Source organism: Abramis brama (genome assembly GCF_963993115.1).
Source record: "Abramis brama genome assembly, chromosome: 23".
NCBI lineage: Eukaryota > Metazoa > Chordata > Actinopteri > Cypriniformes > Leuciscidae > Abramis > Abramis brama.
In genome coordinates this window covers 2,988,992-3,011,148 of record NC_139985.1, presented here as the reverse complement: position 1 = coordinate 3,011,148, position 22,157 = coordinate 2,988,992, and the positions used below count along the sequence as shown (strand labels likewise).

General features: G+C 36.8%; 1 protein-coding gene across 1 annotated transcript in view; it reads right to left on the bottom strand.

Annotated features, from left to right (window-relative positions):
- The window catches only part of megf6b (multiple EGF-like-domains 6b), a 67,853-nt gene that overhangs the window by 26,926 nt on the left and 18,770 nt on the right, over positions 1 to 22,157 (bottom strand). The window contains exons 5-6 of the mRNA XM_084100172.1: positions 6,736 to 6,858; positions 12 to 134 (exon numbers count right to left, since the gene is read on the bottom strand). Of these exons, the coding sequence (XP_083956298.1) occupies positions 12 to 134; positions 6,736 to 6,858 (246 nt within the window). The remainder of the gene's footprint in view (positions 1 to 11; positions 135 to 6,735; positions 6,859 to 22,157) is intronic.

Sequence of the window (22,157 nt, the reverse complement as noted above, 5' to 3'; positions counted from 1 at the left end):
GTGTGTGTTACCGATGCAGGTGCGTCCGTCCACATGCAGTCGAGATCCAGCGTTACACTGGCAGTGATACGAACCCCTGGTGTTCACACACACGTGCTGACAGCCTCCGTTATGCACCTGGCATTCGTCAACATCTGCCGGCAACACATAAAACACACAGTTCAATATTGTGTTATGAAACATTCATCAGATTCAGGTCAGTTCTGGTACCAGTACATCTTTAATTTACGCACACAATAGTGTTGGTCCAAATTCAAAACAGAATCTGCTGGCCTGAGAAAAAACGTCTGACATCATGAGAAAATAAATATCCAAACTCCTTTTCTATAAACTCAAGCTGTCAGATTACAAACAAACAAACAGAAGTGGCCATTTGTTTCATATGCTCGTCATGAAGATTTAGAACAAACTACTAAAAAGAGAAAACAAGTACATTCACGGTTCACTGAAATGTAGGTTCTCAAACCGTTTTTACGCTGCCCACAGAGATCAGAGCTAATAGAGTCACGGCCTGTTGAGAAACACACTGTTACTGCTCTGAGATCAGCTTTCAGACAGACACGCTTCACTGACACAGCTACCAGTGTCTTTCCCATGGCACTTGACTTCATCAGTGTAAACGCATTTCATTCACAAGGGAAATTGGTCATATGTGTCTCTCTCTCTCTCTCTCTCTCTCTCTCTCTCTCTGTGTGTGTGTATATATATATACACTTTTTTTTTTTCAACAAATCAGTTCAAAAGAAATAAAAGCATATTAAATCTTTAATGTCGTATATGACAAAAAAAAGAAGATGCGATTCATCACTGTGATGTATCTCAGTTATATACTGTAAATTTATTAATTGTATTTAACGCAAATTTATCTGTTTACATCCAAATTTTAAACTTACTATATTTACATACAAATATTTTTATATTCAATATACTGTATAAATATTTATAATAAAGCTACTCATAACTGATAGTTTTGTGTGTGTGTGTGTGTGTGTGTGTGTGTGTGTGTGTGTGTGTGTGTGGGGGGGGGGGGGGGGGGGTCCTGGTAAACACATTATGGGGATAAACATTCTCCCAAAAAGATGGCAATATCTGAAATCTTTGTCCTTGTGGAGACCTTTTTGGTCCCCATGAGGAAAACATCTAATAAATCATACTAAGTGATGTTTTTTAAAATTGTAAAAATGCCGAAATTTTTCTGTGACGAGTAGGTTTAGTGTAAGGGGAGAGAATATACAGTTTGTACAGTATAAATATCATTATGTCTATAAAAAGTCCCATAAAACATGAATACTCAACGTGCGTGTGTGTGTGTGTGTGTGTGTGTGTGTGTGTGTGTGTGTGTGTGTGTGTGTGTGTGTGTGTAATTACAGTTTCTTTGAAGTTTCCTCTGTAAGTCACAGCTCAGAACAGTTCTAGAAATACATTTTTATGTTAACTTTTTGCTGCTTGATTTACAGTAAACAAACATGAAATCCAAACACAACCAGTCGACTTCTGTTGATTTTACCATAAAGTGGATTTATCTGAGCATCAAGGCGAGTGCGGGGCAGATTGGCAGGCGCTCCTGAGGGTGTCCTCTCCTGCTAAGAGGAAAAATCCTAAAAATTCACAACTGTCTAGATCCATATGATTCCACAGCGGGTCTCTATAGCGTGTACACTGCTTTCTCTGCAAACAAAACCTGAGAGACGCCGCCAACACAAGCGCCGCCGACTCCAAAAAGAACAAATGAGATTCGTGTTAGAGTGACCTTTGACCTCTAATAAACTAATGAGCAGCTTTGTGTTACTGTCACCTCATGACATCACCGCAGGAGATGTTTTCATTGGCCAGTTTTCCATTAATAGCTGCAATCCCGTAATATAGCCAAATGGAATATACAGTTTTCCTTTACAAAGATTCATGTGCGAGTTTAATCCAAATCAGGTTTGGGCAAACCTTCTTGTCTAGTTTGACTAAAGAAGTTCTCTAAACCTGGTAACAATCTCTTGACACACTTCACCAGCTGAGCTCAATTTCGACTCTCATGGCACTATGGGATAGCTGGCACTTAACTCATCTGGTAATGGGAACCAGCCGGTTGTTCACCTACATAAAATCTTAATTACTGACTGAGACGCCAGGAGGCCAAAATAATCACAGGCTTCCTGCAAAGCATGAAGATGTTTGTTTTGTGCTGCATATATATAAAAATAGGTCAAATAATAATATTTGCATTGGGACATTATTTTGAAGACAATTTTCTCACATTTATTTTGAGTAATTATACATCAAAATGGTATTTGTCATACTGCCGTTAATTTGATTTGAATAAAAACTGTATATTGACGGATAAACCATATACATATTTTGAGTTTGAGATAGAGCAGCACTATTCTGGACAAATTGAGAATCTTTTTGGTTAAAACAGAGATCACGATTCTTCCGTGCTTCTGAATAGACAACTAAACAACTAACATGTAATTTACTAGAGGCTCTGACAAAATGTTAATTGCTGAAGTCATTTGAATTAATTATTTAAAAAAAGGTTTAAAAAATGTATTCAATGACTCACTCATAAATACTTCACTTGTTTCATTACTGGATGTAAACAAATCTCTTGAATGAATGATACAATGACAAAAACATTTGTTTAACGGTCGCTTGTCGCCACCTACTGGTGTGACGATGTAATGATACAATCTTCATTTGAAGCATCAAGTTTCTTTCAAAAGCTGATTTGCTCTATTTTGATCTCTACCGTAGACATCAGTGTTTATATCCAAACTCTAAACTTAGTCCCAGTACTTGTGATAATTTGAATTATTGTAAGACAGAAATAATGATACTGTGTGGTTGGAAAAGGTGTTTCATCCCTAAACATGACAAGTGCTCTCTCTGGATCAGCGGCAGATCTATATGTTCGCTGTGATTGTACTTGTCAAATGTTCAATATACACAGCCGAATCAATGTCATTTAGGAATAAGATTGCGTGGATGTTTGAACTGAGATTGTGATCTTTTACTGATTAATCGTGCAGCTCTAGTTTGAGACATTTACATTTATGCATTTGGAAGATGCTTTTATCCAAAGCGACTTACATTGCATTTTCAAGGTACACATTTACATTCTCATCAGTTCTTGCTTTCCCTGGGAATCGAACCCATTGACCTTGGCATTGCAAGCGCCAACGAGCTATAGGAAAGACAAAGTTGCGCTCTCTTCTGAAGCTCTAGGAGAGACATGCCAAAGTCTCCATTCGCTCTCCCTGCTTCTTTCAAACAATTAAATTGCGATATTCTTTCCAATGGTAAGATCTTCAAACGAACCTCGAACTGATTAAACTTCTCGAACAGTTTTTGATATTTAATTTCCCACTGATGTGGCATCTTTCAGCAAATCACCCCAGATTCTGGTTATAATAACAGCCTGGAAAGCACATCTGATGTTGCCAATAGCCTTTGCCGTAGCCAAAACACAATATTCACCAATTTGTCTGATTACTTCAGCCCACTTAGCTCCAATATCTGGCTTGGCTCTTGAGAGGTTAGTTCTGGTTCATCTGTCACCGGGATCAGGGTAACCCACACGCAGAAGTAATACTGGAAGTATGCGTGCTGATTGTGAGCCACTGATTCATGCGTGTGCCAGAAAAGAGTCTCCAGCCAGAGAAGCTGGCAGACTAGCACTCACTTTCCATCTACGCTGCTGTTTGGTTCGGGGTTTAGTTAAATGACCAAGAAATGTTTCCCCACATTGGCGAAAGCATTTGGTTTGGCTTCTATTGAATATGTTGGAACGCTTTAATAGTGTTTATAGAAGTACCTCGAGGCTCGCTGAGTCAGAGGAGGAAGAACCGACTGTGTTCTGTCTCCAAAACACTGGTGACAGATGAACTCACACTGTAAACAACATATTCTAGTGTAATGACGACTGTGAAAGACTGTGACATTTTAAACATGTACATAATTACCGCTGTCTGCTAATCATTTTAGCGATAAAACACTGATAAAAAAAGATTCTGTGGTGAAGTAAATTTTACAGAACAAAATACCTGAATAAGTTAGTTCAGGCAATAATTTTAAAAATAAAGTAAATATTATTTTAGTACTCAATTTAAGCTTGTGGAAATTAAAGCGTTAATATCAACATTATAAAATTAAGTACTCAACTTTCTGATACTGGTATTCCCATCATGCACTGGGGCATGAATAATTAATAAGGCTGAGTTTTCACTGTTTTCCAGCTGTATTTACACTGTTGTCATTGCTTTTGTTGTTAGGTTTAGTAACTTGCTGTTTTGTGACATCTGGAGTTCGTTTTCAACTCAAAATGACACATTCACACTCTCAAATGATCCAACGAATGTTGCCGTTATTGTGCATTAAGTTGCCGTTATTGTGTTCAGGCATGTACTACGTTACTTATATTTAAAAGCATGGCTCAATTCAGTGTTATATTGTAATATTAAACCGAGCATTGCAAAGTAAACTTTAACTAAGTAGAAATTACTCAAAAACCTTTAACTGGCCAAGTTACTTATTTTCTTTGTTAATTGTACTTAACTAAGTTAAGTAGATTTGATTAAATTTACTTAAAAATCTGCATACAAAAACTTGTTAATGTTAACTATATTTAAAACAAAAAAAATAAAAAAACAAACAAATTTAAGTTGAAGAATTAAAATTACTCAAACTAATCTAAAAAAAAAAGTATTATCTAAGAAGTTAAAAAATATATATATATTTCTAGACGTTTAGGAAAACCTTTTCCATTATATTTCTTATGATGAAGATCCCTCTGCAACTTTAAATGGACCAATAAATGTTCTCACCTGGTATCTGGTATCCCATAATGAATCGGTTGTATCCATGGAAACAGTGTGGCCTATGGCAGTGTCTCAAATTATGCCAGTAGCCAGAATAATAGGCCACATCAACCGGATGAAAATGAATACAAATGAGACAAAGCATGATCCAGCCTGTCATGATTTACAAGATATTTAATCATAAATATCTGACTGGAAAAGCAGGAGATGTCTCATGAACGTTCAAGCCATCTGAGAGGGAAGGACTGAAACACAAGGATTTATTCCCTCCTTCCCTGTGAAATACCTCTCTCTCACTCTCTCTCTCTCTCTCCTCCTTTATACTGTCTGCATCTCTTGCTCATGTATTTCACATCCTTTTTTCACAAAGTTTTTTGGAGTGGCATATACTGTTCTCATTTTGTCTACCATAAAGGTCCTTGCACATTGAGTCCGAAATTTTCGTATGCGTTTTTTTCGTATTCGTGATTTGGTGGCTCTGAATTGTCAAAACACCATTCAAAATGCTTGCTACGGATGCGAAAAACGCAGAAAATCGAACCCGATCCGAATTGTTTTAGTGTGTAAGCATGATTGACTTAACGTGAGGTCGTATTTTTTTTTTAACGTGCGGAAATTTCGGACGCGGATTTCGGACTCTATATAACTTCAGGTTATATGTAAGGATTATGATGTCCGGCTTGATTCTGATTGGTCAATCTGTGTATTCTGTGGTCCAATATTTTCCTGATCATCCTGTTCCTTTACATAATTCAAATGAGTAAATTACGGTATCATCTGAACACATAAACAATGTGTTGTCATTTAAACCTGTGCATGAAGCATGCAGTGTTCATATCAAACCGAATTCTGGCATTCAAATACATATCAAATATGTGAAGCAGGAATTGGTTTAAAATGAAAGAGTTATAAGATCTAAACCATCTGTAGGATGAATACAATTTATATCTGAAACATCAGAAAGATGAATAAATCTCTAAATGGCATGTTTCAGGTGGATATGAAGAACCAGAAAGAGAAACTGTCTCCTGAGGCCAAACACATTACAGTTAAACACACACACACACACACACACACACACACACAAGGGTTAAAGATTGACCAAATTCCAGTGTATTTGGTGACTTTCAGAGCCACGTGATTTAGACTGTGGCATAAAATAACAGAATAAATAATGCAGAATAAATAATGACATCTTCTGTTTTATCTATCTATCTATCCATCCATCCAGTCAAAATGGCATAAGTCATAATGACAACTGTCAGCTATTAGTGACCTCGACGTCCAGGTTAGCGGTAGCATTAGCCATCAGGCAAGTGTTATTTAAATAAACTCCTGATGTACTTACAAACTTTCCAATGCCTCGTTTTATGAGTACAGAACCTACTTGTCCTACTGTAGAAGTTTGGTACCATTCTGGGCATTATTAGTGGGGTAATTTACCAGATACAGCCTTGGATCCATTAGCGCCTGCACTAAGCCATTCGGCTGATATCTCTAAATAAGCTCTAACTTTAATAATGTTCGACCAAGGGAAAAAAGGCTTCTTGGGGGGTGTTTGGCTCGAGGTCATGGTGCAAAGAAAGGACCCTAGGTTGATTTTACTCCGAACCATCCCTTTAAGGTTTCAGACGTAAGGTTTCGGATCTGATTAAATGCACACAGTTAAATTAACATGAACAACATTTTTTTTTCTGGAAAATCTGACAGTGGACATAATGTCCAATAAACCAAGTTTTGCAATGATCAACAAAGAGGGTCTCTGTACTTTGCACATCTGTCTCTTCAAACGTTTAATAAATAGGCTTATTAGTATGCATCTTTTATAATAACAGTGACTGTCCTGCATTTTGGTAAAATCTGAATTCTAGATGCATGAGTCGCATGAATCGCACAGAGAAACCGAGAGAGAACAGACGGGACTCACCCTGGCAGGTCTTGCTGTCCTCCTTGAGCTCATGACCGGCGGGACACTTACAGTAGAAGCTGCCGATAGTGTTACAGCACAGAGCTTCACACCCTCCATTGGTCTCTTCACACTCGTTCACGTCTGACAGTGGGAGACAACAAACACACATTACAGTCTGAAATACAGATGCAGATCCATTACAGATATGGACAATCGTCTCCATGTGTTTCCAGATGTTTACGATTTGGAGACATATGAATGCATTCGTAAAGACCAGTTATGAAACATCCCCTCTATGCAATTGACAGGATTGTTTGTTAAATCAAGCATCATATTGCGAAAAAAAAAAAAAAAGTTGCATGCTGTCTTCAGAAAATGTATACAAATCTAGAATTATTTGTAATAATAGTGCCAACCTTTTTATATAGGGGCCGGATGCATAAGAGACTCAGACTCACTGCATAGGTCATCTGAGGTCTCAGCAAGCGCTTATTGGTGGAAATTCATTGCCAAACTAAAACATAATATCTTGTTTCCATGCATAGTTTTCCATCTCAAAAACAACCTAACATAGTCAGAATAAAAAGAGATTTTGCCCAAAATCATGTAAATCATGTGTGTAATTAAAGACACATTTAGCCGTTCTTCACTGTAACTGAATTTGACAATAATGTTTTTTTTTTATTGTTTAGTTGAAGCTCCTGAAAACTGGTTGAGTTTTCATTGGAAAGTGCTCATGAGAAGGTTGTCACTTTGGCCGTTTTTCAGTTTCCATATCTTTTAACTTTATGAGCATATTGATGCTTGTAATGTCAGATGGTTTGTCAGATGCACTTTGGGTATGAGAATATACAAGTACTATACAAGTATTAAAGACAAAGATTCTCCTTCAAAATGTGGTCCAAAAAAAGTAGTAAGAGCAGAAAGTGCTTTCTCTCCATGTTCAAGAAAACCGCTTCTTTTTTCCAGTGGACACAAATGATCTCAATGGGATGGTGAGGGATGTTTCGGCATTTAATTGGCACACTCACTGACCTCAAACCACGCAAGTTCATCAAAAAAGGGGAACAAAATTAAATTGCTGAAGAATTGTGTCCTTCAACAGGCAAACCAACCTCACAGCGAGAGGTTTTACCATTCATTCAGGATTCAGCACAGATGTTTAACAACCTCCAATCACACATCCAGCTCTCATACACATGGAGATATTTATGAGAAAATCGGTGTGTCGGTTTCCCAAAACATTATTTCAATAAAACCCTCGCCACAACAAATTGGCCCCTGAAGAGCCGAGCGATGTGTGCAGGAGGAGGGAATTAAACATAATGAATGAGTGAATGGAATTCCTGCTGGACGTGATCACACCATTTCACATTCAAATCTGCTCAATATGTTATAGTGTGCAAAGTTAGAAATACAATGCTTTACAAGTACAATTCAAAATAGAAGTTAATGCATTATGGAAATAAAAACTAGGCTATGGTCCACACCTCTAATATGAAACCTCGTACCTCGAACCTCCAAAAACTCTACTTTTCAGGAAATGTAAAAAACACCATATTTAAAAAAAAATTATAATAATTAAACACCTTGTGGTCATGGTTGATACTGTGGCTTATATGTGGTCAGACATTTGACAACATTTTACTGAAATCAAGCTGAATTTTGGTGAATTCTGGACATACATGTGACAGTTTGAGGATCCAATGGAGTTATTCAGTTTAGTCTCTTTTAAAAAAAACTTAATTTGTTAGATATTTGCAAAATCCACAGACAGACGTAAAGGGTGACCAATAGTAATGATTTTCGAAAGAAAATAAAAAAAATGACCAAAAATGGAGATACGAGGTTTCCGCCCAACAGTCATGAAATGCTTTATGCATCAGTTAACAATGAAAAATATATAAATATATTTTACATCACTCACTATTAGAAATAAACTACTGAAAAAAATAGTATTGTTAGTTCGAAATGCTAATTACTAAACTTAATGATTAGTAATGAGAATAAAACACATTATTGCATTTTAAAAAAATAACTTTTTCTTTGCATTTTTCATATTTTCTAGCTTTCTATATAAACCTGGCATTGTATATTAGGAATATTGTTGGCTTTTTGATGAATTGCTTTTCTTCCCGTTTTGTCTAAATCACTTTGGATAAATGTGTCTGCAAAAATGCATAAAAATATATGTAAAATATTTAAACAGAAACATATTTTGAAAATGTTTAAAAATGTTTAAATTAAACACCTTTTTTAAAATTAATATTAACTTAATTTATCATTTTAATGAAAAATTTAGAAATGAACATTAACCAATAAATACAGTAGAAGATTTGTTAATCGTTTATGTAACTATTGCATTAACTAATGGCTAATGTCTACAACCAATATTGTAAAGTGTTAAAGCTTCAGCTGTCAATCCTGCAAAACATAAATTATGTCCGATACTTTCCATTATATACAACCATGAGAATAAAATGAGTGACAGATCAGTAGTTCATAACATCAACCTTCACATTCATCTACATCCAGACTGTAACATCAACAAGGAAATGGAGACGAACAACATTCCTTCACTGAGAGGTCATGACCCCTTTCATGACCCGAGGTCAACCTGCCACAGACCTGCAGGGAGACGCGGGTTTGAAGGGTGTGACCGGCGGTGTGCGGGGTCAGTGAGGTCAGGGGTCAGGGGTCATGTCCACATAATGAAGTCTGGCAAGTATTAGGAGCACTGTGTAACATACACTGAAAATTAACTAATTAATCCCAAAAAACTGAAAACTTACTCAAACTAAAGCACAAAAACAGCTAATTTAGAAACAATCACAGTATTAATCTCAGTATATTCACTTCATAATCATATGACCGCCAACTTTGATATAATCAACACCTCCTCCATGGTTAACACTATTGCTACTAATAGAGATAGAGAGTGTCCCCTTTTTCAGCAGTGTCCCCATTTTGCCCATTCATTTTTCCCTTAGGGATTTTTTAAAAAGTTTCCATTAAAGCATTATAAGCCATGAGCCAAACCAATCAGCTACGAGGAACATCACAAAACTACAAACTTTGATTTGAAGCAAAAAAGTTTTTGAAAATCAGACAAAAAGACAAAGCTACAAGACTGTGAACTTAACAGCTTTAATGAGGGAAAGAACTAAATGGAATCGAATTAAAAATGGAGAACTATAAAACTACCTATTTACAAATATTTATATATATAAACAATTCAATTTTATTGCTAACTATGCATAGTATATATGGAAATATTTCAGTATTTTGAGAGTGTAGAGAAATCGACTCGATTACGTTATTCGCAGTGCTTAATGGGAGTGGGCAGAGCTATCGAGCTATTTTGGCACTTATTGCTCGTTTCGACTCTCTGATTGGTGTATTTTTCTGCACAGCATCATGGGTAATGTAGTTTTTTATGGGATTAATATCCTGCCATGATTCAAAACTGAAAATAAAGTTCTGAAAGGTTGAAACTAAGTGTTCGAAAACTCAAAATCTTACAAAAAAAAGTTTTGCAAGATCGAAAAATAAGTTTTGCAAGCTTGCAAAATGTAAAAAAAATAAAAAATATCTCTGCAAACATTATGTTGTTTTTGAGATTTCCTTCTTCAGAACTGCAACATTTTTTTACGATGTTGCGCAAACAATTTTTCAGAGTTTCAAATTTGTCAGTGTTCTCCCACTGTATTAGTTTGTTTTCCAGGTTTGAAACCTTGTAAATGGTGATCTGAAAACTGGTGTGCGAATGTGTGAAAAAAAGTTTTGAAACTCTGAAAACAGAGTTTTGCAGGCTTGCAAAGTGGTAAAAAAATTAAATCTCTGCAAACATAATACTGTGTTTGAGTTTTCCTTCTTCAGAAGTGCAACACTCTTTTTTACGGTGTTGTGCAATCATTTTTTCAGAGTTTCGAATTTGTCAGTGTTCTCCCAGTGTATAGTTTGTTTTCCAGATTTGAAACCTTGTAAATGGTGATCTGAAAACTGGTGTGCGAATAGGTGAAAAAAAGTTTTGAAACTCTGAAAACTGAGGTTCGAAAGGGCGCAACTTATTACATTACATTAGCACTCCTATTGCAGACTATTTTTTCAGAGCTGAGTTTACAACACCCACTTTGCGGAGATACGCCCTCACAGTTGCGAGCTTGCGACTCACGTGATTTGTGGCAGCGTTGTCACGCAGCTCCGCTCTGAAACTCTGAAACTCAGACTGAGCGAAAATGAAGCTTCGCAACTTCGCAACTTAAAAAAAGCCTGGAGGGAGGGCCTTCTGCTATTGGCCAATGCTTTGCTGTCTGCTGACGTACAGTCCAATCACAAGTCGTATTTACTGGAAAGGTGGGATTGACCGCCTGCTCCGCCAATGACGAAATCGCACAGGATACGCTAACAGGATGCACGGCTTTTTAAAAAGTTTATTTTATAAATTATCTTTAAAATAGAATATTCTGAAAAAGTGACGTTTCCATTTTTGCTGATTCACATTGGTATCAAAATAGGTAAAACACATTTCAAAGTTACATACACCATTATGTTTTTGTAAAGATCACATTAGTTAACTGTAGGCCTATAAATTACAATCAGATTATAACAGATTATTATTTGATAACACCATTCAAAAGAATATTCAACATGAATGCCCCATTATGTTTTATGATTATTATTTGTTTTTTAACTACAATTGTATTCATAAGTTTTATTGGCTTTTTTATTGGCCAGCAGCAGTCCTTAAACAAACATAAAATACACATAATATACACTAAATATTTTTATATTTTTGCCCCATGCATTCATGTTGAATATTTGAGTTTTTTTTTTTTATTTTTTTTTTTTTTTTATGCTTGTTTTGCATATTAAACTTTTTATAAATGCCACCTCTGATGCAGATTCTGTTTTCTCTGCAGTGGGAAAAAAAAATTTTTGTTGATACTAGTCAATTTGATTGGTAAAAGTAGGCTAATATAGTGACTTAAAATGTATAGAATTTGACTTGAAAGATGACAGTTAGGGGGAAATTGCCTTTATAAATGTTTAAAAAAAATGCAATGAGAATCAATTTAAGATTATTGGTTCAGAATAAATGACTTTTACAACACAACAATTGAACAGTTTACTGAAGTTAGTTATTGCACCAATACAGTACTTGAGATTTTATTATAATATTAGGCCAATGTACATGACTGAGTCGCTCGCTGTGTGAGGAGAATGATTTGCCAGCTGAGGAAAGTAAGTCGCTCGCTGTGTGAGGAGAGTGAGTCGCCAGCTGAGGAAAGTAAGTCGCTCGCTGTGTGAGGAGAGTGAGTCGCCAGCTGAGGAAAGTGAGTCGCCAGCTGAGGAAAGTGAGTCGCTCGCTGTGTGAGGAGAGTGAGTCGCCAGCTGAGGAAAGTAAGTCGCTCGCTGTGTGAGGAGAGTGAGTCGCCAGCTGAGGAAAGTGAGTCGCCAGCTGAGGAAAGTAAGTCGCTCGCTGTGTGAGCATAGACTGTGTGTGAGGCGAGTGAGCATGAGAATTTCGAGAGTGAGAATTTCGTCATTGGCGGAGCAGGCGGTCAATCCCACCTTTCCAGTAAATACGACTTGTGATTGGACTGTACGTCAGCAGACAGCAAAGCATTGGCCAATAGCAGAAGGCCCTCCCTCCAGGCTTTTTTTTAAGTTGCGAAGTTGCGAAGCTTCATTTTCGCTCAGTCTGAGTTTCAGAGTTTCAGAGCGGAGCTGCGTGACAACGCTGCCACAAATCACGTGAGTCGCAAGCTCGCAACTGTGTGGGCGTATCTCCGCAAAGTGGGTGTTGTAAACTCAGCTCTGAAAAAATAGTCTGCAATAGGAGTGCTAATGTAATGTAATAAGTTGCGCCCTTTCGAACCTCAGTTTTCAGAGTTTCAAAACTTTTTTTCACCTATTCGCACACCAGTTTTCAGATCACCATTTACAAGGTTTCAAATCTGGAAAACAAACTAATACAGTGGGAGAACACTGACAAATTTGAAACTCTGAAAAATTGTTTGCGCAACATCGTAATTTTTTTTTGCAGTTCTGAAGAAGGAAATCTCAAAAACAACATAATGTTTGCAGAGATATTTTTTATTTTTTTTACATTTTGCAAGCTTGCAAAACTTATTTTTCGATCTTGCAAAACTTTTTTTATAAGATTTTGAGTTTTCGAACACTTAGTTTCAACCTTTCAGAACTTTATTTTCAGTTTTGAATCATGGCAGGATATTAATCCCATAGTTTTTCACCAGGAATTTCACCATTAAACACAATCATTTAAAAACTAAGTTGAAATAATGCAGACTGACGGATTCAACAGAAGCAAATACCATCGATTAACAACCTCGTAGCTCACAGTCGGTCTGTCTTTAAGCCACTACAACATCTCTCATCATGGGGTTGTAATATTTACCAAACTGATGCTGGTTAAGCTCCATCCACACACAGAATAGATTAAGCATCTTTTAAAGGTTAACAAGTTGTCGCTCACAATCAATTTCCCTATGGAGAAAATGAATGGAGTTTTTACTTCCGGAAGCCGGCTGTTGCAAAGAGGTTAGCCAATCACAACAGACATCATTTACATATTAAATATACTTGCCTGCCTAATTCTGAGGCTCAGTGAGGGTGAAAATGCTCACGAAAAACTAAATCATTACAAAAAATATTGACTTGCATTACATGTTTAGTTACATTATTTATTTAAAATTAAAATTAATTACATTTAATTAAATTGCATTTTAACTGTAATTTTTCTCACATTCTGCATTTTCATTGCATTGCATTTAAGTGTATAATAAGTTGTATTTTTAATCTTTTTGAATCCGTTTTTTTTCCTTTCCTTTTCCCCATTCATTTTCAATTGTGAAAGACATGATTTTATCTTAGAAATTAAATTTCATCCTTCCGCTCTTCTAGAGCACAACATTCAGATGCAGTTTGTGCTGAGACAATGTGATGTTCAAATTTTGTTCTCGGTTTTGCACAATGTGAATTGTCTTGACAGAAAACTGGCAGGGAATTTGATGTTGTGGGTTCAGTGATGTTGGCGGGTTCAGACATGAAAGAACTCTGACATCACAAACACAAACCATAAACCAAGAGCCAGCTGATGTTGAAATTGATTTTCATCAAATTCTTACCCGAAAAACACATCAATAATCTTTATGTTCATGTTTCATAGCTACAGACTGTTGTGAAGTGTGTTTCTAAGCAAAAAAAACAGACTTATGGAAGCCAAGCTGAAAGATTAAACGGAGACAATTTTCATTTTAACTATATTTTTAAACATTTGCAACGTCTGCAGGAAAAGAATTCATACGGAATGTTTCTGGTTCTGTAAGTTATAAATCTATTATCCCGAACACACACAGACGTGCAAATATGCACACATAACACACACATAAAACATGATATATGTTTTACAGCCCATAACATCCAGTGCTTGAGAAAATCTGTTCAACCTCTGGCCGTGCCTTTGCCATATGTTCAGATCTAATGCACACAAACCACCTGTCAGAACCGCTAAATCTATGCCAAAAGTACAGCATTTCTTCAATACTCGTGTTTTCACATGCTTATACACTGTTTGTGAAGAATGGACATCAAAATAAAAACTATGCAAGAGGAAAACCACATTTATTGTTGACATTCCATCAGACCACCAGCAATCGTTCAGAGCCTTTTATGTGTCCAACTGTGTGACTCTCTGAGAGATGTGTGTTTGCATTCCAGATGTGCATTGTGTGACTTCCGCTCCTGGTGTTTCTGTGCAGACGGGGGTCCGTAGCGTAGCTTGGCACAGCGGGTGGATCCTACGGGTCAGACGGAGCCAGAGAAAACCCTCCGGATAGCATAGGGTCACCAACAGCACAAAGATACAGCCGTCCAGCACATAAATACACTCATCAGCGAAGCCGAAGGCTCAAAATCATATCTGGAATTGCAGGACTGTCTTCCATTGTTTAATGCATTTATAGATAATTAACAATGATTCAGCAATAAAAAGTCCCTCCAGCGGGAGTTCTTCTCTATATCAGTGTCAGCGTTTCTGAACTCCCTGAAACGCCTCCATTGTAGTCTTGAGTTTCTTCCGGGAACGGACACGTCACAATATTCCTCATTTAAATTATTAATACGCAGAATAAAGGGGCGAGGCCTGGTTGAGTAAGTCAGTAGTGTGTTAAACTGGCGGGACATTTCCCAAACACACTCGAAGAGCTTGACCAATCACAACAGTTGGCTCCAGCCAACTGATTTATTTCTCACAATGACAAACTGATGAACAAACAAAAAGGTAAGAAGAAAAATCCCATGTGTCATCCATCACCATTGACACTGTAGAGAGCACACACTGCCCCCTGCTGTCTACATAGTGCACTTTAAAGAAGCCTGCAGACAAAGAGGGTCACAGTGCGAGACGTATGATAAAATGCAGCCACACATAATCTATAACAACTGCCACTGTCATAACCTCTCCAAACAAAACCATCTACCACATCTGCTCACATGCAAGAATAAGTGGGAGTCTCACTTATCTAATGTTCATATTAAGATGGATCTCTTTAGACAAAGAACGTCAAAATTGTATAAACACTTCATGTAACTGAACCGTACAGTCCAAAAGCACATTTTAAAAGCATGCAAAGAATTTGTAACATGAGTTATGGGACGGTATACAGCTGTTTTCTTCACCTGTAGAGCAGCGTGCAAAGATGACCCTCTCTAACACCAGTGCATTCAAAATAACTGCATATAAACCAGTCAGAGTTCCCCATGCATGCATTACTTTGATTCATCTCCTTCTGATAACAACAAAACATATTCATGACATGCAGATATCAAAGCATAACTTACAAGCTAATAACAGATCTGTGCAGATGGCCTCCAGCGCCGACCGCACATTTATTTGAAACAGAGAGTGAATAAACTAGAGCATCTCTGTTCTCTCGACCAAATAAAACTCCTGCTGTGAATCTATATCAGAGACTTTTACAGCTAATCATTTGTGTTTATGCTCAAACATCTGCAGCTGCTCTATAAATGAATGTGGCTGTGTAAATGAATCTATAGTTGACAGTGTCATTTGATTTGTGGTACAAGCACATGGAATCTGGGAAACTTAGAAAGCCTTGGCCAAGTATTCGTGTCTGTGTACTTGTATAAAAGATATTTCCGGTCTTGATGTGACCACATCTGTACAAAGACTCACACACACACACACACACACACACATGCACGACTAACATCTGACAGGCAGCCGTGGATGTAGAACCAACAATTAACTACTTTATGATGCTTTAATTAAAAGCTTTTTTCAGCAGTTCTGCTTTAGAAGACTGTGGGGTGAAATGAGATGTTATAGAGAAAGGAAACATAATAAATAAAATTAACGAATAGAAAAATATATAGAAACATAAATAAATTAATAAATTAATTAGAATAAATTAATAAAAAGAATAAATAAATAAAAGAATAAATAAACAACTAGCAAAATAAAGAAAAAGTAAATAAGAATACATTAATAAAAATATTAAATAAATTGAACAAATTAATAAACTTAATTAAAATAATAAAAATTATTAATTAATATGAATCAATTAATAAAAAATACAAGAATAAACAAATAGAAAAATACATTAATTAATACATAAATTAATAAGAATAAATTAATAAAAGAATACATTATTAAATTAAAAATTAAACAAATAAATAAATAAATAAATAAATAAAGACAGCAATGAGATTACATGGAGAGCAAAAAAACAACTTTTGCTTTCATCTGATGCTTCTCAGATGTTTCTCCTGAGAAAAAGACCCCAGTAATCTCACATGTGTCTCCTGTACAGTTTCAGAAGAAATCTCAATAATGTCTCAAACTGTGCTCAGATTTGCCAAGACATGAATGTCTGCAAACAGAAGACAGAGATCTCGACATGAACTCAAACGTTTCTCATCAAAATACTTCCAAAAGCAAATTTTCTGAGCAGATCTCCACATTCATTTTGTAACTCAAAACTCTTACTGTATGTCAGCAATCATCTCATTTGTCTCAATTTTGTTTTGCGGACAAAGACTCCAGTGCAATATTTAACTCCTACTTTAAATATTTACCATCATGCCCTTAGCAAAAGAAACTTGAGTATGTCGTCTATCCATACAAAGAATGACGGATTATACAAACACTATCTCTGAGCGATTATTTTATAAACTCTCAAAAATCACTAAACCTTTCCAGAGAATTTTTTGCAATGAGTTCAACTAGACAAAAACCATTCAAATTCCTCACATATCAGTCTTTGGAACAGCTGTGTTTTGTTTTTACACAAGGTGTGTGTTGACAAGACACGTTCAACTGTGAGTTTTCCTGAACACCTCTGAACAGACACTTTGAGGACAGACAGAATTCGACAGAAAAAGCCTTTTGGACACATTTGAGCAGCTATAACGTGGGTTTAGACCTCTGAAAAGTTTTAAACATGATGTTTCAGGGGCCTAAACGCACCTTATAGCTGCTCAAATGTGTCTAAAAGGCTGAAAATAATCTGAAAATGACTTTTTAAGAAGACCAAACACCCTTTATAGAGGCTCAAACGCCCTCTGAGCACATCTATGGAAATGCTCCTTGTTTTATGGTAAAGGAATCTTATGACACTCAGAATTTGTGTCAGTTCTGTTAATGATGCTTTGACATTTTTCAAACTTAATTAGACGGCCTCCTGGCCCCCTGTCAACCCGGAGGATCTGGCTTTGTGCATTGATGTGTGTGTGTTTGTGTGAAATGTGTGGTCAGATCCGCACTGTATGTACACACACTTGTGCGAGAGAGCGAATTACAGTGAATTTCCCGACAGCCCCGTCTCAGTTGGATGCCCACCGCATTCGTGAGAGACTTAACAGCTGAGCAGATTTGCTCCGAGGATGCTTTGAAAAGACTAAGCTCAACCAGACGCCACACATCCCAGTGCTTCTTTCTCTGGGACACTAATGGTCTCTGTCTGGGTTGATGTCTTTTCAAAGCAGCTCCAAAAAAACGTTGACATCCAGACAAAAGATTTGCTTTCGTTTGCTCTCAATCCCGTCTGGTTTACAAAGCTCCTGGTGTTAACAAGAGACAAAATATGTTTCCCAAACCCCGCAGGGCTGATCTTTAACCTGAGGGCTACCTGTTTGGGCCTGACGGACTTGGGAATGTTGTGTTGGAGCCTGCAGGGATATGAGGAATGTCCAAATTACTGCCTAATTTCTGCATGAGCTACTCGGTGTACGTGGATCACGCGAGTTAACTATGACTAGGGAATGTGCAAAGTGACTCGCTGTCTACTTTGCTATAGAATATATATTAGGGCTGTCGATATAATGAATTAGTTATAGGAAAAAATAACGTGTTAAAATGATGCATGTAATGCATGTGTTTTATGCATTAAATAGCATGTAACGCAGCCGCCTCGCCCCAGACCTACTCATGTCATCTACATTTCATATTGTTGATTGGTGACGAACATGAAGCCTGTAGAATGCAGTTAGAATTCCGCTAAATAAAGATATCGGGGGGAAAAAAATCCCTTTTGTCTCATATTTTTATCATGACATAAGCAACATCACATGATGTTTGTGATATTGTAAATGTGATATTGATTTCAATAAATAAGATGTTAGTTTACTTTCATTTTTCTTAGTGGTATTTATTGCCAGTTTATAAGGAAGTGACGATTTTGTTCTCTTCAACTGACTGGATGAACATTTGCTTTAAGTGAAATTCGCAGCTTTGTATGGAAACATAGCTAATGGCTTTGACTCGACTAGTGAGTAATGAAGGTGCAGATCAAGGTCATCGCATGAGTGTGTAGAAGTGCTGTGATCACATCTCGACCTGTCAGAGCTCCAGGACACACAGTCTGCTGATACACACTCAAACATCACATGTCATGTCTCACGGAAAATATAAATAAGATATTAAAGATGTTAACTGCATATACTGATATTAAACAGTAGGGGGGGGGGGGGGGGGGGGGGGGGGGGGGGGGGGGGGGGGGATTTATGTGTGTCGGGGGGGGGGGGGGGATTTATTTTTCATTAATAAAAAAAATTATTGCATCACAATAAGTGTATTGTGATTGTCACAACATTTTAGTAACTAAACTGAATTTTATTAGGTTTAGGGACAACATGTTATAATGTTTACATGGTTCAATTTCTGGTAAGCTACGCTTTTTTATTATTTCAATTCAATTATTGTGATTTGATTTAATATTGACTCATTTGGATAAATATTAGGTAGGCTACACAAGATAGGAATTAATTTTTCCTCAAGAAAAAAACAACTCACCTAATGCTGTAAACATACAGAGAGCCAGAGATTCAGCTGGCAGTATTATTTAAGGTTAAAAATAACACAAATTAAATATAATGCAATATAGTACACATATTTAGCAAAATACTCTCTATAGCTCTTTTTTTCTAGCCAACTAACGTGCACTGTAAAAAAAATTACATCCCCCAAGTCAAAAATTTCAAGTGACCGATAACATCTAAATTTTTCAATTAGTCTGACGTATTATTTCTCATTGAGCCAATGTTAACAGACTATTGCAACAAGAATTTCAATTGGGCCAATTGAAAAATTTAGATGTTATCGGTCACTTGAAATTTGCACGTTATTATTTCTCCCACAAAAAAACGGCATCTAGGCCACACACGTTCACCAAAAGCCATCACTATTTAGCCATTAATTACAAAAACAAATCTTCAAGTAAAGGAAATGTCAACTTTTCGCAATCCAGTCAATTTCTGATGCATAAAACCAAACCCCATACTACTTTTTTCTACTTTATAACGTCCCATTAAAGAGGTAACATGGGTTGTGAATGCCATTTTGTGTTTAAACTGAGAAATGACACTCAAATAAGAATCCTAACGCATAAATATTGTTTTGGTGTCCAGCATCACAGAATGAAGGCTCTCTGTCTGTCAGCGCGGTAAAGACAGCTGGATCGCTGTCACCTTCAAGTCTTCATGCAGACGTCCGGGACACAGAGTGACCATGATGGAGCTTTCATCGGTCCAACGCAGTTCTGGAATTTCAGCTCAATTAGGAAAGATTAAGGAATCAAAATCCAGCTAGAGAAACGCACAAACACGATTAAGAAAACTCATTCTGACTGGAGGTTTTCAGCACCAGGAAACTTTAAAGACCCAGGATATATACTGTATATTCTCTCCTGGCAGCAAAATAAGGAAACAAACAGGAAGAAGCCAGACAGGAAACAGGGATTGTGGGATTATCCAGAGGCAGGTTCACAGTGGCAGTAATGAGAGAGTCACACTGGTCTCTGTAATACCTCTAATACCTCTAATAATAGAGTTATTTTAAAGTGGTCCTATTATGCTTTGATTCATTTTCAGCTTTCCTTAGTGTGTAATGCTGCTGTTTGAGCATGAAAAAGCTCTGCAGAGTTACAAAGCACAAAGTCCCTCGAGCAGAAGTTATTCTCTATATCAGTGTCAGTGTTTCTGAACTCCCTAGTCTTGAGTTTCTTCCGGGAACGAACACGCCACAATATTAGAATCATCATCACACATCACAACATCGCAGAATAAAGGGGCGGAGCCTGGTTGAGTTAGTTAGTAGTGTGTTAAACTGGCGGTTATGGTAAGGGGCGGGACATTTCCCAACCACACTCGAAGCGCTTGACCAATCACAACACAGTCCAGCCGACCAATCAGAGCACAGTGTGCTTTTCAGAAGGAGGGGCTTCATTGAGACAGGAACTAAACAGAGCGTTACTGACAGACTGCGAAGAGAAGAGTTGCAACAATGGAGAATAATGAGAAAAATAATGTGTTTTTGAACATTCAAGCATGCTTATTCTAGTAGAGCCCAAAAACATAATCAAGACTTTGAAAAGCGGCATAATAGTTCATCTTTAATGTTTTTTTCTCTAAAAGACCAAAGCTGCTTATCTATCTAAAACACAACCAGAAAGAAGAAAAGACAAAGTGTGTGATGAAATGATGGGGACAAATTATTGAACCAGAAAACAGACAGAATATATATATACATATATATATAAAAGGTTAAATCACATGAAAACATACCCAGGTCTTATTTCAGCCCAAAATCAGAAAATGAAAATAAGATGTTACAGTATGTACGTTAGATGAAGAAAATCAGGCCTTTTCAGGGGTTTTTCATTACATTATTTTAATGACAATTTATTTATTTTCCCATTTTTCATTATTACAATTACAATTCTTCTCAATAGTGATGATCATTATAATAGAACAAATGTAACTATCAAAAAACTTTTTTCAAGATTATTTGCATTATAGTTATCAGAATTCAATAAAAATCGTATTCATTGTCTTAAAAATATAATTTACTTTTCCCATGTATATTTTGATTTTGGGTTGAAATAAGAACTAAACTTGACAGGTTTCATTAAATTGACCCTTAAAAATGACCCAAAAATAAAAACGTAAAAAAGTTAAAGTGACATAATTTTTCACAATTTTTCATTTTGGGGAAAACTTAGTTTAAGAATGAGAAAGATATTTAAAAAAAAAAAAAAAAAAAAAAAGTGGAGGAGGGAGACTTCTAATGACAGACTGTGAGAAAGTGCAGAGGACTCCGGCGTATCGGGACGATCTATTCACGCTCGCCTCTATTGTCCGGCTGTGGCCGCTTCACCCGTGGAGAATTTTCCGGGTCATGGAACGCTGCACACTAACCAGACTTTTTAATAACTGATTAATTCCTTGCAACACACAATGTGGCGAATGCGACGGGAATGTCAATGAGTCAGTCAGTCTGTCTGCTGAAAGGTGGATTTTCCATTGGAATTACGCAGTGTGACATCATTACATTACACGTGCTGAAAAGGACTCAGGGAAGCGTTCAAACGTTCCCAGATCTCCGGAAAAGGCAGCTCAAACAGATGTGCAATGACTGGAAAAACTGTAAAAAATGGCAGATAAACGTCTCTGACGAACTGTCAAGTCAAAATGTAATGCGAATTTACTCAAATTTCAGGCAATGATTTTCACATTGTTGTTTTTTAACCAGAACGATGAATCTACTCTGCCAACTATTTTAGAGTGATATTTCACAGATCCATCGGCCGAATTACACACCAATCATGATGATGGAGCATATGCAATGTTAAACACATGTTTTACAGATACGAGAGTGTCGTGACCATGGAGAAACTGTAGCTCAATTACCGTAAAGCCACGTGGATGAGTTACTACTACAGGCCTGGTAACAAGGATCAGGTCACGGTGAGTTTCAGCACTTATGTTCAGTAAACTAGAACACAACCAAAACCAAAACCATTTCAAATGCATTTGAACCATGAAATTGTTTCACTCTAAGAACATCAAATCAAATCAAAAATAAAAACAAGAAATCTGAGGTTTAAACAGAAGTTGTG